Source organism: Balaenoptera borealis (genome assembly GCF_965194805.1).
Source record: "Balaenoptera borealis genome assembly, chromosome: 6".
NCBI lineage: Eukaryota > Metazoa > Chordata > Mammalia > Artiodactyla > Balaenopteridae > Balaenoptera > Balaenoptera borealis.
Genome location: NC_138863.1, coordinates 72,524,354 through 72,541,901, shown reverse-complemented (window position 1 = coordinate 72,541,901; position 17,548 = coordinate 72,524,354). Strand labels below are relative to the sequence as shown.

Below are 17,548 nucleotides of genomic sequence, written 5' to 3'. Positions count from 1 at the left end.
ACACCTGGAGATAGAGCTCCTGTCTCCCCGGCTCTGTGAGAGGGGAGGAGCCTAACCTCCGTAAGTTCCAGTTACAAACCCACATGGGTTGCACATGGACCAATTCCTCGCTTCTTGCTTTTTGTAATTTTTTCACTTCCTGGATGCTACGGAGCCCCCATTTACCCCTGCTTTACTCCCTCATTCTCCCTTTAAAATACACAGTCACATCTGTATAAACTGAAGCTGAGCTCAGTTCATGCTGGACTCTTGCAATAGTATATTACTGATTAAAATCTATTGCAATAGTATATTAAAATCCTTCCTTACCGCTTTAACTAGTGTTCAGCTTTATCTCTGGCAATAATTTTATAAACAATGAAATATAGTTCATGATTTAGCTAAAGCTTATTAGGTAACAAATAATAAAATAAGAATATTTTTAGGCATCTGAAGCAAGATGGCCAACTGACCATATAATTTCAGAGTTCCCATTAAAATGATAATGAAGGAATTAATAAAGATGTAAATTCACATCAATGAAGAGAAGGGGAAGGGGGGGCATCAGGAAATGAGAAACTGAAACCAATTTTGGAAAGGCAGATGCAAATTAACTGACGGGATAGTATAGAGAAGTAACAGCTTGGGATGTAAAATGAGGGGGCTACAGCAAAGAAGTAAGCTAATCTTCCCTACAAAACCCCAAAAGACTTAGGACTATTAACAGAAAACCCCAAAAGACAACTATTAACAGACAAGGAAAAAGAAAGAGATACAGATATAGTTAATTTTTCTGTTTTCAGGTCTGTAAGTCTGTTTATAAAACAATATCTACCTCCCATCCCTCCCTGACCCCACCCATAGTATGCTGCATGAAAGCTAGATGCTTCTCCCCAGGAAGAAGGAAAACAATGACTGCCTGGGGAGCTCGATGGCAGCTCCAGGGCAACACAGACACCCACATTCTCTAATTCTCCAACCCTTCCCCAATAAGGGCCAATAGTCCACCTTCTTATCCTAAAGGGAAGCCAGCAAATACAAACAACCACCATGTGCACAGAGCTTTTAAACTTCTTCTTATTGTTTAATTCTTGAAAGTAAATGGAATACTAAGGATCATCAGGCATTTGAAGAAGGTAATCATATGAAAGAGAAAGATCAGGGTAAACAAAAAAGGGCCCAAGAGCAAACAAAGTTCATCAGGAAACAGAATGGAACTTAAAACCAAAACAAAAAGCCTCAGATTGGTATCCTGAGAGTTTAGAGAGGATCTTGCATTAAATGGAGGACACTAGGAAAAAGAAACAAAAAAGGTAAGCATTTGGAAATTGAAAATATTATTGATGGGATTAAAAAATTCAAAAAAGGTTAAAAGATAGAGCTAAGGAATTTTCTCCTAAAATAGAAAAAATGATAAAGAGATAAATGTGGGGGAAAAATAGACATAGGGAATCAAGTCAGGAGGTCCAACACTCAACTAATGGGAGTTATAAAAAGAGAAGAAGTAGAGAAGAAAGAATTAGAATGAATCCTGTATATCAAAAATGAAAGACGTATTTTTCCTGACTGACGAGTCACCTGAAAGAATAGTACAGTGCATGGGGGAAAGACCCACACATGCTCAAAAAACAATAACTACAATGAACAAATGTAAAATGTGGTGGTACATTTCCCCCAAGAAGATATACAGATTGCCAACAAACACATGAAAGGATGCTCAACATCACTAATCATTAGAGAAATGCAAATCAAAACTACAATGAGGTATCACCTCACACCGGTCAGAAAGGCCATCAACAAAAAATCTACAAACAATAAATGTTAAAGAGGGTGTGGAGAAAAGGGAACCCTCTTGCACTGTTGGTAGGAATGTAAATCGATACAGCCACTATGGAGAACAGTAGGGAGGTTCCTTAAAAAACTAAAAATAGAACTACCATACGACCCAGCAATCCCACTACTGGGCATATACCCTGAGAAAACCATAATTCCAAAAGAGTCATTTACCACAATGTTCATTGCAGCTCTATTTACAATAGCCAGGACATGGAAGCAACCTAAGTGTCCATCGACAGATGAATGGATAAAGAAGATGTGGCACATATATACAATGGAATATTACCCATAAAGAAACGAAATTGAGTTATTTGTAGTGAGGTGGATGGACCTAGAGTCTGTCATACAGAGTGAAGTAAGTCAGAAAGAGAAAAACAAATACCGTATGCTAACACATATACATGGAATCTAAAAAAAAAAAAAAATGGTTCTGAAGAACCTAGGGGCAGGACATGAATAAAGACAGAGACAGAGAGAATGGACTTGAGGACACGGGGAGGGGGGAGGGTACGCTGAGATGGTGCAAGAGAGTGGCATTGACATATATATACTACCAAATGTAAAACAGATAGCTAGTGGGAAGCAGCCACATAGCACAGGGAGATCAGCTCAGTGCTTTGTGACCACCTAGAGGGGTGGGATAGGGAAGGCGTGAGGGAGATGCAAGAGGGAGGGGTTATGGGGATATATGTATACGTATAGCTGATTCACTTTGTTATACAGCAGCAACTAACACAACAATGTAAAGCAATTATACCTCAATAAAGATGTTAGAAAATAAATAAATAAAAAATAAAAGTGGTGGTGTAAACAGTATTTAGAGAAACTTTGAAAACCATCAAAAGAATTGAAAACAGAAAAAGGAGGAATGTGTGAGCAGGAATGTGTGTAGTGGTAGTGGTGAGGTCATAATCGGTAGTGTGCATACAATTTCCAAATCATGTATATGTATTACTTTGACTAAAAGTTCTTAAAATATATTTTTATAATCACTTTTAGATATCCAGAGTTCTTTAGTTAAAAAGATTAATTAAAATATAAATTTTATCTGAATCACAAAAAATCATTTTAGAGAACTACTCGTTGAATACATACCTAAGGTATGGGTAAAGGAAATAACCCAAATTTTGATCTGGCAATCCTGACCACATGATGCCAGTCGAAAGAATTGAAGACCTTGTTCTCCACCTAAAAATATAAATTTGTTAAAAATAAATACACAAGAATTGATAAAACATTTAAACCAAAAAACTTTCAATTTCTTAACTCAGATCTGTTAATTCTATTCATTTAAACCACATTCACAAGCAATATTAATTATATTAATTAATTTACACCATATAACGAAATGTCAGTTAAAGAATTTCTTTTAAGCAAGGTACTTCAAAGGATTATGGCTTTAGCCCCTGAAGTTGCAACAACAAAATACCTTTTTATTTCCCTTCCACTAAGGATATAATTCAGTGTTGCAAAGGCCAATATTGAGCCATGAAGCCTAGGGCACCCTCCAACCCAATTTTAGAGTCTATGAGGTTAGCACTGATGCAAAAAATTAGGAAGAAAAGTCAGTTATGAGATGAGTGTTAAATGCTTAATTGCTCCCAACTTAACTTTTTTAGGATACATTCACTTGTTAGAAGCTTAGTCTTAACTCACATGGAATGAGACTGTTTTCCCATTTGATTTAATCAAGACAAGGACTAGAATTACATAAATCCAAAACAACATCAATTCAGTCCAATAGATTTGGTGGAAAATATTACACAAATCAGGGAAAGTAATCAGTTAAATTTGGTGTTACAAAAAACCCGCTAGTTGTTATGCTTACTTAGATAATTTCAGTGTATCATTATCTACCCACTAGATAAGTTCCTAAATATTGTGGGTAACGTTAATATTGGTATCACCAACTCAATTTTATATGAATTCCACCTAATATCACAGGTCAAAGGAAATTTCAGCACTCATATGCAGTAAGACAATTAAGAAACCTAATACCCATCTTAAGACTGCACTCCTGTTTTGCAAATATTTAGTATACGATATTTAATTTATACACCTGGGTATGTAAAATAAACGTTTCCTATGGACTCACTCTGTTTTGTTGAAAGCACATATACTTTATTAACATAAAACGAATTAAAATTTCTTTTTCACTGAAAGTTTTTCTAACTGCATGGGACTTCCACATTTCAACAGCATTTTTGTTTTTGTAGCACAGGTTCAGCCAAACAGCATCCTTTCTCAGAGATCTTGATGGATATAAGCAATTCCTAATAATCAATAACTCTTTTTAAGGCAAAACAGTTTACCCAAAAATGGCTGAGAGTAAAATATTTAAGTATTAGACTCACTTAAGAAAACTTTTTTCCTATTGTTTCTAGACTAAATAAGATCCTTAAGTTAATTCAGAAGGTTCTTTCAGTAGTAAGAATTCATCTAGGACAATGTAAAATTATAAAGCTTAAAATATGCCTATCCTTGAGATCCAAATATAATATTTAAAAATAGACTTTTCTTCAGGAAAAATATTTAAATTGTAATAATAATCTAATCCAAACTGTCTTTTCACTTAAAAACTGGAGAGAATTGAACATTTATCCTCCAGCACCAACAGTATTATTTTTCCTTATTTGAGCAAAATGTCACAAAGACAGAAGATTCAATGTCATAAGTATTTACAGATATTAACAAATACCAAATTAAACAATAACAAGTTAAAAATTACATACTTTGTCTTTTAAGAAAATACATAGTTACCACAAATTCCTACAATAATCATTTATTGGTTTATACGCTTTAAAGCATATATTGATCTGTTTCAGGGAATTTACACATAAGGTTAATATCTATTTTAACAGAAATTGAACTAAAGAAACTACAGAAGGGACATATTAGAAGTATACTGAGAAATATACTTTGAAATATACTCTACAGGCAGGGTAGGGATGTGAGTATTAAACTTATTTTAGAATCTCACCAAATTTTCTGCCTAGTTTAGTGAAACTTTCCAGGACCCATGAGCTGCAATCCCTCTAAAGATAGAACAAGGATGTCCTTAGTTTTACTCTAATATTACTATAAAAATGGTATTTTAATTGAAAACCTTTTTTTCAGGTAACTTAGAATCAAAAAGGAAACCTAAATCTCCCTATGTTTATATAACTCATTAAAGATTCACTGAGTGCCTGTAAGATTTTGGAGAAGGTCTCACAGAATGGAAGAAATGGTTCTTGTCTGTTACAAGCTGGTCTTCTTAGAATAAAACAGCATAAAACAATATATTAAAAGAATAAATTATCATAAGTAAATTAGGTAGGGAGTTTAATGTAAGAACGGGTTCATGAAAAGAAAATCTGTTAATCTGCTATACGATACTAAAAGGTTAAGAAAACAAAACCAAGAAATTTCAGCAAATCAATAAAGAATCTTATTCATCAGTCTGCATTTCAAGGCCTATTATATTCCAAGCACTGTAAATAAAAGACCCAGGCCCTGCCCTATGGAGCTTACAATCTAACAGGAAAAACACCATTAAACACAATCCATATAAATAACTATATAATTAAAACCTGTGATACTTCACTAAGTCCTGTAAAAAATAAAGCATGCAACTAAAAGACTATCAAAATACTTTAGACTGTGTGCAGGAGGTAAGAGCAGGGGAAACTCACCTGAAATGATTTTTTTTTTTTTTTTTTTTTTTTTTACCTGAAATCTAAAGGATGACTAATAGTGAACCAGGTGAAGGGTCCACATGTAAAACACTTGGAAAAATCTTAGAGACATTCAAGGAATGAAAGGAGGCCAGTGTGGCAAGAGAATGCATGAAGCCAAGTGTGATTTGGGATGAGGCAGGGAAACAGAATATGAAGGTACTTACAGGCTTTGTGTTTGGGATTTGGTATTTTATCTTACCTTAATCATATTTTAATATGCCATTGATGGTTTTGAAATAGGGGAGTGCCAAAGCCATCCTGCTACTGGACCTGAGCTGTCCAATAAGGTAGTAACTAGCCACACGTGGCTACTGAACAGTTGAAGCGTGACTACTACAAATTGAGATGTGACATAATATGCACGCTAGATTTCGAAGACTTCATACCAAAATACAGTAAAATATCTTACTAATACTTTTACTATCAATTACTGAAATAATATTTTAGATATATAGGGTAAAATAAAATATGTTAAAATTAATTTCACCTACTACTAGAAATTTTTAAATTTACATATGTAGCTCACATTATATTGCTATGGGACAGCACTGGTCTGGCAATAAGACTGGAGCAGCCAAAAGCAGAAATTCATCCTAACGTAGAAGGTGAAAATAAAAGAAGACAACTTCCCAATTCACTGTATTTATTTAAAACCAAGAGTCTATATTCAGGAGTTCTTGTTTCTTCTTTTTCTGAAAACTAACTGTATTGTCAAGTGCTTTAAAAATTTATGTTTTGAAAGATTAAATTAGTAAATGGAAAACGAAACTTGTTTTCAATTCTTACATTTCACATTTCTATTTGAATATCAATATACAATATTTCAAAAATCACAGTAAAACCAACAGGGTTAAGGCCTCTACATTACCGTACTCTAGGAATCCAGATCTACTGCACCAAGTTGAGTCAGCCCCTACATATTTTCCCAAAGATCCTGATTTTCCCCAAAAAGTATTTGTGATTTCATTTTGATCAAAAAAGATAAAGGAGAAGGATGATTCCTTGAAAGGAATGAATTAAAAGGGCTTGTTGTTTTACTAATGATGAAGTGAAAATAAGTAAAAGAACGAAAAGTCACATACAAATTGCAAATGGGAATTACTATTGCTTACAAGAGTAAAATAACTAACCAGAAACTGGCTGTGAAGAAAAATCGCAGCAGGTAATTCCAAGGTCATGTGCTTTTTCACTATGCAGACACCTCATTTTATCATCCCACAGTGTTAAATCTCCACACGAGGAGCCAGTGACAAAGAGGTTTCCATTAGGAGAAAATGCACAGGCCACCAAGGAGCCATCCTTAACACTAGCACATCTGAAATAAAAGCAAAAGAAAAGGGAATTTTCATTTCAGAGCATCTTTTACTTTACATTACAATCTCTAACAGCAGCTTGATATACTAAAAAGAGGATAAATGGCTATCACAGAACTACAGATAAAAGACAGTAGATGCCTATAGAAATAAAATATCATTTATATGCTTGCTAAAAGTAAGAGGATTTAAACATTATCTTAACCAAACAAAAGTCGACATATCTTCATACTGTTCCATGTGGCAAGTCAGTATGAACATGTTAAAATCTACAAAGCTTAACAAAAAAAGCAGTAACGACCAACAATATCAACTACAGTCACATTTTTTTTAAGATATAACTTTTTTATTGAAAAACATGTTAGTGGGGTCAAAAGCACTTTCAACTTTTGTATTAAAATCACCTAGAAACAACAAACAGCAAAATCACCCAGAAACTTTCATCCCATCTTCAAATACAAATGCTTTATGTAAAGAAAATGCTGTGAATAAGTTAAAATTATCTAGGGAAGATTAGGAAGCACTGGCCTAACAATAATTATTTTCTCAATTAGGAAAAATAAACTGGTAAAAACCCAACAATTAGTGCAGTGTCCTAGCCAGCGCTTAAATCTACTGCAGTGTACCATTTTTATATCATTAATTACATACATTAGAGAAATAATGCTAGGGAGGCAGAATTTATCACCCAATAAGTGAAAAAGATTCGTTGGCTGACAGCTGTATTTCATTCACACAAAATAACTTAAAGGCATTCCATTCTTCCTGTGCTTTCTCTTTAAACTGTTTATTAACACCACTTAAAACACATCACTTTCTTCAATCCAAAGACCCAAATCTAAATGAGTAACAGTTGTTTACCAGCTACCATTTGTGCTCTGAGTGATGCTGGGGGGTAGGGAGAAAGGAAGGTACATTAAGCTATTTTAATTGGTAACATCTGAAAGTTTATAGTTTTTAACGTACTTAATGACACGTTAAAATGGTTAAAATGTTTGATGTTATATATATTTCACCACACTATAAATACATACAAGTGCATGGTTTTAATGTTGGTGAGTTGCAACACAACATTGCCAGTGTAAATTAATTGATGTCTTTTTATCCAAAAGGAGTTTTTTAAGTGATTTTTTTTAAAAGAAACAATAACACAACACCATGCTGATCACAAGGTTCCTTCTTCTGGGCTTGGTCAGCAAGAATCCTAGTCAGCAAAGAGCTGTGCAGGTGAGACTTACCTACCATTACTTTATTATTGAGAACACCTGAGCCACGAGTGAGAAAAATAAAGCCTAAAATTACTAAATTTTATTCAAAAGACTACTGTGGGGTTTTTTTTTGGCCTAACTCTTACCCAAAAAATCCATGAAAGTCTAACAAGATTAACCTTATTTTACAAAAGAGAGATTGGAAATTTAAAACACTCAGAGCCAAGCAAATCTACTTCAAGAATCATATTATGTTTTTATGACCTTCAGAAGATAGGTCAAAATATTTTTCCTTGTGATGTCTAAAAATTATCTGCTTCTTAAAGTCATCAAAATATTCTGCCTTTTTTTTTTTTTTTCTTTTTTTTGTGGACCTGTTAATAGGATTAAAAACGGAAAGCGGTTTAAATATTCCTACCTATATAACTTGTATGACTGTGCATTCCACAAAACAACAGTTCCATCAGCTGCCCCTGATACCAAACAAGTGGAGTCTGGGGAAAACCGGCAAACCCTCACGGGGCTACCACTGGGCTGTTCCATCACTGCCAAAGTCTGTCCGTTTTGAGTGTCCCATAAGACAGTGGTACCATCTGTTGAACATGAAGCCAAAATATGTCCTGAAGGGGAGAAGCAGCAGCAGTGGACAGCATAGGTGTGAAACTTCAATGGAGAGTGTGGCAATTCACTGAAGTCACTCAGGGAGTACAGGCGGATAGTTTTGTCCAAGGAGCAAGTGGCCAAGAGGGAAGAGGAGAAGGCACAGCAGTTGACATCATCATCATGATCCGCTAATGTGTGGATTAGTTTCACCATGTTCTTTATTTGAAGTAAAATATCCTGCAATTTTTAGACAGATAAAGGTTACTTCATCCTAGGAATCAAATAAACGCAACTCAAATCAATATAAAAGAGCCAAAAGCAATTAACTTGCTCGATGAAAGCTCCTACATTCACATTTTTTAAAGACAATATATTATACTGGGGGTTAGAATAATTTGGAGAGAAATGAAACATTTTAAGACTATAACCTCTGATGACTATCACAATCACCAGTGCCATACCAATAAAATTCCACAACTCCTGAAAAAGAACCTAGTCAAATAACGTCAAACTGATCTGACACTGAACATCCTTGGGTATTTATTTCACCCTTGAAGACTCTCCCTTAACTAACTGTTACTCAACACTGCCTCATTCCACATCTGCTAATCTCAGCTTAAAAAGATTTTTCACTACTTTAACAAACTCTGCTGCTCCTTCCACAGGATGGAGCCAAGGCTATTGCTCTGCCTTTAAGATGCAGAATTATATAGTTCACTCATAAAAAAGGAACAAAAGGTTTCATTCACAATTTAAGTGGCAGTGTTGAAAGCTATCATGTCATGGTTTGTCATCTTGTCTGACAAAGAATAAAAAGATATAAAAGATTTGAGGTGAAGAATCAATGTAATAAATCAAGGAAACCAAAAAGAAAGAGTGGCAAAAAATGGACTTAGCTAGTCTGCAACGAAGAACAAATGTACAAATTTAGAATAAAATCCAAACTCCTCACCAAGACTTACAAAACCCTACATGGTCTGTCTCTTGCTTGCCTACTTCTCAGACCTCAACTCCATCCACTTTCCCTCACCCTCCCTCTTTCCAGCCTCCCTGGTCCAAAGGATTACACCTAAGATCTTCACAAAGTGGTTTTCTTATGCTTAAATTCTCTTCCCCCTGCTTTTGGGATCTAATTTCGCATTTCGATTTCAATTTCAGTGTCCTTCCTCAGAGAGAGTTTCCCAGTCTAAAGTAGCCCCTCTACAGGCTAGCACATCACCCTATTTTAATCATCAGTGTAGCAATTACCACCCTCTGACATATTTATTATTTATTTGTTTCCCCCCACTAGAAGGTAAGCACCAAACCAACAAAGATCGGGTCTGTTTCGCTCATTTCTGTATCCACAGCATGTAAAACGTAAAACAGTATCGGCACCTAATGTGGTCAAATAAATATTTGCTGAATTAACATTTTTCCCCAAATCCAGTTCTAGGCTTTAAACATTATATGTGAATATAATACAAAATGATTGGATAACTAAAAATAAAGCTACTAATACTAAAAAAAAAAAAAAAAAAAAAAAAAAAAAAGAAAAAAAATCTGACAGTGGAAAAATGGTGTAGAACGAGGCAATAATCAGCCCTGAAGGGACAGGCGTAACTTTGAATTGTAAAATTCATAATACCTTGTTCTAATATTATTTACAGAAATCTTTCCAAATAGATGGAGCGAGCCTTTCCCAGCATTTATCTTATCCCAAAAGTTCAGCCTCTTTTTTCAAACAAACGCCAATGAAGTCTAAAAAACCAACCAACCAGCCAACCAACCACCAAAAACCCTGGTAGATTACCGCCTGAGGTGTAGCACTGTAAAAAAAACGCCATCAGGCGGTGCTTTCTGGGGAACTCCCAAATCCCAACTGTGCAAGTGCACACGGGTAATTTTCCAAACAAACTTCCTCACCCTTGTGGCGCTCAGCTCCCTTTGCAGTTCGAGGCCCTCGAGTCGCAAGGACAGAGACGCAATCAGCTGAACTCTTTGTTTTGAAACGCGCTCTCAAGTCTACCGCTACCTGGTGTGGGCGTCCACTTACACCTCAGCCGTCAAGCCGAACACTCAATTTCCGGTCATATCCCGGACCAACTCGCCAGTGTGAACACACGCATACCCATCTAATGCAAGGCAAACCCGAAATGTGCCAAGAATCCTCCAACATAAAGCTCGAGACCCACTCCCACCGCGCCCACGCGGGGACCAAGGATTTGCCCAACTCTGAGAGTCAACCAGGCCTCAGCGGACCGAGGGACCCGCGGCAGGAGCGCGGCCGGCGGGGAGCAGGGCCTTCCGGGGCGCGGGGACCGGCGCTCGGGTTGCGGGGGAGGGGTGGAAGCCAGCTGGGGCTTCCACGCCCCGCTGGGAGGCGCCGCCCGGTTCCCAAACCGAGGCCGCAAAACCGTACATCGCTCTGTTCAAGGTCTCAGCAGGTCCCTGTCGCGCGCTTAGACCGGACGCCGAGAAACGGAGGGTTTAGACACCTCGAGCGGGGAAGCTCGGGGGGCTGACCCCAGTCAAGGTCCCCCACCTGCCTCCGTCGCTGTTAAACTGGCCCATGGGCACCGCCCCTTTCACCTCGCAGACCCACGACGCCCGGGATCAGCGTTCAGGTGCCGGCTAGTGGCGCAGGGCACGTGACGCGCAGGTGAGGCGGGCGGGGCCGACGCCGGCGGACGTCCTAAGGCAAAAGGAAGGCCCGGCCCCGCCCTGCCGCCGCGCATGCGTGCCCTTCCGCCGCCTGATGACGAGGTTTCTAAAACCTGGCTGTAGGATTTAAATGAGTCCGGACTGGGGAAGAACCTTTAGTTGAAATTTTTTTCTGGTTGCGGAAGCTGAGCTCTCAAGGTCTAGCGAGTGCCTGAAATGTGATTTTAAAGGGGGCATTATATAATGCCCCCCTTAACTCTCAGTTACTACAGCTCAAAGTTTTGGAGCCTCCTTCCTCTGCTGTATTTCTTTATCCTGCTCTGCCTATTCTGTGACCTCCCTGATTGGTCTTTTCTGTTTAGGCCAGCTCTGACTTCAGTGGTTCATGACTTCTGCCATCGCCACTTTGAAACTTGATTACAGGCCAAAGTACTATCAAAACAGTATTTTTCTAAAAGTAACTTTTTGATTGTATAAATAATAGAGCTCTCTCTAGGAAATATAGAAACTATAAATAAGAAAAATAACTAATAATCACACCACTCAAAAATAAGCCACTCAGATATAACATTTACTTTCAGTCTTTCATGAATAATAATATCAATAATTTTACAAAAAGACCTGCAAACTACCTTTTTCAACTTAAACTTGTATCCTGAGCATTTTCCACGTCTAAAATTTCTCAGTAGTGTAATTACTGTTTCTGCCTAATGGTCCACAGCCCCAGAAACATACCATAATTTATTTAACATTTTCCCAGTTGTTTCAATATTTTTGTGCTTATTATAGATAATACTGGATTCAATGACGTACATAAATATTTACTTTAATGAAATTTGCTAAGGAAATTGTTAGAAAGAAATGAAATTACTGGGCATAAGAGTGTAAATAGTCTTAATAAATATTGCCATATTGCTTTTCAGAGAGGCTGTATGGTTTCACCTCTCAGCAACATATGGTGGTGCCTGTCTCTCCACATTCTTGACAGACTTGAGTAATTTTTTAAAATTTTTCACTAATTTGATGGGTAAGATTGGTTATAATATTCTTCAAGTAAAATATGTAAAAGAAACCCCTGACTACACAGGCCAGTAATTTAGCATGGAGATCTCAAGCCCTGTATGGTCAGTTTTGCAGGACAGGCAGTTTCAAAGAGGGAAGCTTTATTGTAGCTGGTCTCTAGTCTGTGAATTTGCAATTTGGGAGATGTTAATTAAAATATCTTGGCGATATATTAGAGAAACATTTTAAGAATTTATAGAGATCTTTGATCACATGAGTGAACTGGTTATCTTATTACACAGGACAGAGTGCCAAATAGTTGGAACTTTGACTTGGAACATTAAAGATTTGAATATTTTATACGTTTTTTGCTCTAATTATGTAACTGTGGTCAATAATTAATCCTGTTTTATCATTAATTTCTAGTTTTGTTCCTTGTAATAATGCTTCTTGGGGAATATAGAAAACAATTTTAAGTGGTATATTTAAAGGAAAACTAACTTTTCAGTTAAATAATAAGCAATACATGCTCTCCAAATACAATTCAGTGGGAACAGAATAGGTGTGAATCAGTTAGTGAGTCAATGATTATTCAAATGTTTAGTTGAGAGTAACCAAGAACTCAAAGGAGAGAGAGATGATAGGCACTGAAGTAATTAGAAAAGGTGGGTGTAGGAATGGGTTCTAAACAGGCTTGAAGTGTGGGCCAACTGAGGAAATACCCAGTTTCACAGTAAATACTCAGGAATGCATTTGGGTTGTTCTGCTTTGCAGGCAAATAAGGCCAGAGTTTCCAGAACAATCAGGCAAGGTAGAGTACAAGATGTAAAAAACTCCCTGGAAGTGTTCAGTTTGCAAAAAATGTATCAAGCTCAATATATATAATACATGCATTTGTGTGTAGTGTATATTAAACTTCAAAAAAAGTTTCTAAAAATATCCATGAGAATGGCCCAGGGATTCTCTCATACTGATGCAATCATTCACTTTCCACACCTGGTATTATCCACAGCGCTACCTCCCAGTAGAGAGGAAGCTGTAACTGGGTGCAGGCTGTGTTATCTTCTGCATTATGGAATAGTCTCTGAATTCCCCTTATCCTTTGCCATTAAATAGACTTTACACCCTCTAACTGGCCATGTTTCCATTAATCCACCCATAGTCCTGGATGCCAACCAAGTAATAAGAGTTCGCTAGAGTTCTTTAAGTTGGTGTTTCATACAGATAGAAGAAAGACCCAGGGGCTGCCAAATGAGGATGAGGAAGGCTCACAATGGGCACAGTGAGAGCTGCCTGATGATAGAAAACATACATGTAGCTAAAAATAAGCAGACAAGAAAGAAATGTGATGACACTTGGTATCTGTACATGCTAAAGAAATTTTGCAGTTCCATCTATGCCTTTTCTTCCTCTTTGGTACAAGAAACATTCTTCTTGTTTATGGATTTTTAAATTCCAATTTCCTATAATTAAAATTTTTCTTTTCCTATTTCTTCTGTCTCATCTTCTCAAATTCTTTATTTTCCAGTATCTTATTACTAATGCTCCACAAGAGAATTCAAGATTTAAAATACAGTTTTGAAAAAGAAACCCACATTTTTACTGTCAGATTCCTGGTTTTTTATAACATAAGAATATAATAGACGTTGTATAATCAAATTCACTTGATAATAGCCGAACTTACAGAATTATTATTAATTCAATCTCTTTGTCATAGGTCTATTTAGATATTCTCTTTCTTATTGAGTCAGTTGCAGTACTTTGTATCTTCTAGGAATTTGTCCATTATCACCCAAGTTATCTACTTGGTCCATAGTATTCACTTAAAAGTCCGTTTTTGTTTCTGCAATGTCCCCTCTTTCATTCCTGACTTTAGTAGTTAGTCTTCCCTCTTTTTTCTCAGTTGGTTCAGCTAAAGCTTTGTCAATTTTGTTGATCTTTTCAAAGAACCAATTTTTGGTTTAATTAATTTTTTCTATTCCCTCTTTTATTAATTTCTTCTCTAATCATTATTTCCTTCCTCCTGCTTTCTTAATGCTTGGTTTGGTCTTCTTTTTCTATTGGAAGGTTAGGTTACTGATTTATGATTTTTTTTTTCCATATAGGATTTACAGCTATAAATATCCCTCTAACCACTGCTTTGGCTGAAGCCCTGTAATTCTTTGTATTAATAAAATCTACCAATCTTTTTTAGGTCGATCACAATTTGGGTCTCAATAATAGCATAAAGCATTGTCCACACAAATCCATATCAGCCCAAAGTTTCACTGGGTCAAAATGCACTCCAGCCCCTCCACTTTCTTATTGGTTTTGTGTTTTTCATCATGAGGTTTCTCAAAAGCAGTGTCTCCCCTTTGAACCTAAGGTAAAATATATTAGCAGTCTTTCCTGACCTTGACACATTACTACAGTTCAATCTACTTACTTTGCCAAGACCCTCTTAATCTTTTATCACACTTTCTTCAATTGTGCATTTTAGTTCTTTTCCAGGACCCCTTCATAAGTGATGGGATATAGAGAGGTAAGATATTAAGTCCTACTGGGCCTATTTTTTTCCTTCTAATCCAATGGTTTAATAGCCAGTCTGCATCAGGATAGCCTAGGATATGAGGCAATTACAATGAACCCTAATATCTTAGTGACTTAAAATAAGGTTTATTTCTTGTTTATGCTATGTGTCCATTGTAAGTTGGTAGGGAATTATGTTCAACATAGTTAATCAGAGACCTGGGCTAACAGAACATGAATCATTTTGAGCATTAATAGTAGCTGTGCCAGAGGGAGAAGAGAGAAATTAAGTACTTGGCCAACAAGATGCACATGATAATTATATCCAGATCTCTTTGGCCAGAACTAGCTTGTCAAATGGCCTCACTCAACCACAAGGAGTATAGGAAATACAATTCCATCATGTGCCCAGGAAGATAAGTCTTTGATTTTATGGTATTAATGACTATACCAGATGATAGGTACTGTCCTCTTAGAAAGGAAATGAGATCAAAGCTAGAGTCCCCCTTGAAAGGGAATGAGATCAAAGTTAGAGACCAGAGGAAAGCAATCTGGAGAATTACAAAGAAGTTTTACTTTGTACCAGATAATCCATTCTTTTTGACCTATTTAGTTCACCTGGGACGTCTTAGGTCTTTTATTATAGACATGAGCCTCTTTAACACGTCCCAGGAAGCAGCTGTATGCTATCAGAACATTACTAGGCTTCAAGATATGATTATAAAGTAATATGACCTCACATTTCATGAAATATAATCCAACATATACGTGCAATAAGAGCTATCCTTTTCAAAGCAATCATTTTGGAAATTCAAACATTTATTCCAGCATAGCTGCTACCTAAAAGATATTTAGAACCTGGATTTTGGCATTGCTTTCAGAGAGTATAGCTCATTCTTTTAAGTATCTTCCTTGATGGGAAGGCTTTATTGACAAAGTTTTATTGGGTGCCATTAATATGTCAGACATTATACTAGATACTGGGTGTTAAAAAAATGTGTAAGACACAATCTCTTGAGAAGCTGTGTCAGGTGAGAGTGGGAGATACACAGCCCATAATAGCAATACCCTTAGTTATGGGAGAATATGAATTAGGAAATTTGAGTGGAGGAGTAAGAAAGCCAATTAAATCCATACATAATGGACAATTATCTCTTGTCATAAAAGAAGAGCATGTCGATAAACACACGACTCATGAAATGTGCAGAATTCCAATCAGATGGCTAGAAATAATTTTAAATAGGCAGAACTGGAAAATGTGATAATCAAGAAAGCTGAGATATTTCAGTTTCTCAGGAACAAAAAATGGGGATAAGCATCATGGAACGGAGAAAAAGGGGAGTTTGAGGGGTAAAATATGCTGTTTTGTATGTATTGTCCAGCAAAGAACCCCAGAAGTTGTCAGATAGAGAGAGACTCCATTGTGGTTTGCTGTGTTGTGGAGAAGGGCTGATTCGCCTGCCCTTACCATGCCTGGATAAAACACTCCCAAGTGTATCTCATTCTCATTGTGTTGAGTCTATATGCTCACCTAGTATATTTCAGATAATTTAGTCTCTTTCTTAGATATCATGACACTGGAAACCTGGACACGGTACTTTAGCTAGTTGAATGGAATCTTTCCCATTATAATTTAGTTGATATTCTGGTTTATGCTTTATTTAGTGTGGTTGGTGCACATCGGCAACCTCCTAAGTCTGATCAACTTTGGAGGTTGTGATAACATCATGTCCAGGCCTAAAAGAGAGTAGGTAAGTCACAAGGCGCTATTGTATTTTACTAACCACCCATCTCTTAGTGTCTTCATAGCTTAGTGATAACAGCATGGCTTGGGGCCAGTTGACTGTGAGTTTAAATCCTAGCCCTGACAACTAACCAGCTATGTAACCAAACATTTATAAGCCTTGGGTTCCTCATATGTCATATCTCATAGGACTGTTCTGAAGATTAAACAAAACGCTGCACATGCAGTATTTAGCCTAGTGTTGTATACATATTAATATCACTTTCTCTGTGCAACTGTAATAGATAGGTGTGAGATCTCTGGGCAATGCAAGCACAAAGAAATTATTCTTTGAAGGGCCATCAAGAAGCTCAACTTTTACTGGTGGGAGCAGGCATGCATATATAATTTGTTATGATATGATGTGATAATGGCTCTGATAGTAACAAAATTCTATAAGAGTAAAAAGTAACTGCCACCTGGGGGTGGAGGGTGGGAAGGAGAATAGAGGAAGGCACAAATTATAGAATTTAGCAGGTGGTGGGTAGGTGTACGTTGTGTTCTGGAGTTATTTTGTGGGATGAGTAGCCAATGTAGGGAAGAGGGGATGGGGTTATGACAGGACAAAAGACTAAGAATAGGCTGAGGCTAAGTCTGAAGAGCCTTTAATGCTACACAAATACCTTTTTAGCAAGGGACTGACAGAATCAGATCTGGGTTCAAGATGGCAGAGTGGTGGACAAAAGGAAGATGACTAGACTGATTTCAAAACTTATTACAACAATGGAAAAAACCATTGGGAAAGACGGGAGAGCCCAGAAATAAATCCTCGCGTATATGGTCAAATGATTTTCAACAAGGGTGTTGAGACCATTAAATGGAGAAAGGAGTTTTTTCAACAAATGGTATGGCAAAAGCTGGATATCCACATGCAAAATAATGAAGTTGGACATTTACTTTATACCATGTACAAAAATTAAGTCAAAATGGATCGAAAACCTAACTGTAAGAGCA

General features: G+C 36.8%; 1 protein-coding gene across 7 annotated transcripts in view; it reads right to left on the bottom strand.

Moving 5' to 3' along the window:
• Positions 1–11,369, bottom strand: part of WDSUB1 (WD repeat, sterile alpha motif and U-box domain containing 1) — a 72,944-nt gene extending 61,575 nt beyond the window's left edge. The window contains exons 1-5 of one of the 7 annotated variants that reach the window (XM_082395343.1): positions 11,183–11,355; positions 10,564–10,772; positions 8,474–8,895; positions 6,665–6,849; positions 2,911–3,003 (exon numbers count right to left, since the gene is read on the bottom strand). In XM_082395343.1, the coding sequence (XP_082251469.1) occupies positions 2,911–3,003; positions 6,665–6,849; positions 8,474–8,871 (676 nt within the window). In that variant the 5' untranslated portion in view covers positions 8,872–8,895; positions 10,564–10,772; positions 11,183–11,355. Of the gene's footprint in view, positions 1–2,910; positions 3,004–6,664; positions 6,850–8,473; positions 8,896–10,563; positions 10,773–11,059; positions 11,158–11,182 lie in introns of those variants that run through there. The other 6 variants (XM_082395342.1, XM_082395347.1, XM_082395344.1 and 3 more) reach the window with 6 other exon arrangements.
• Between the last annotated feature and the right edge of the window lie 6,179 nt (positions 11,370–17,548).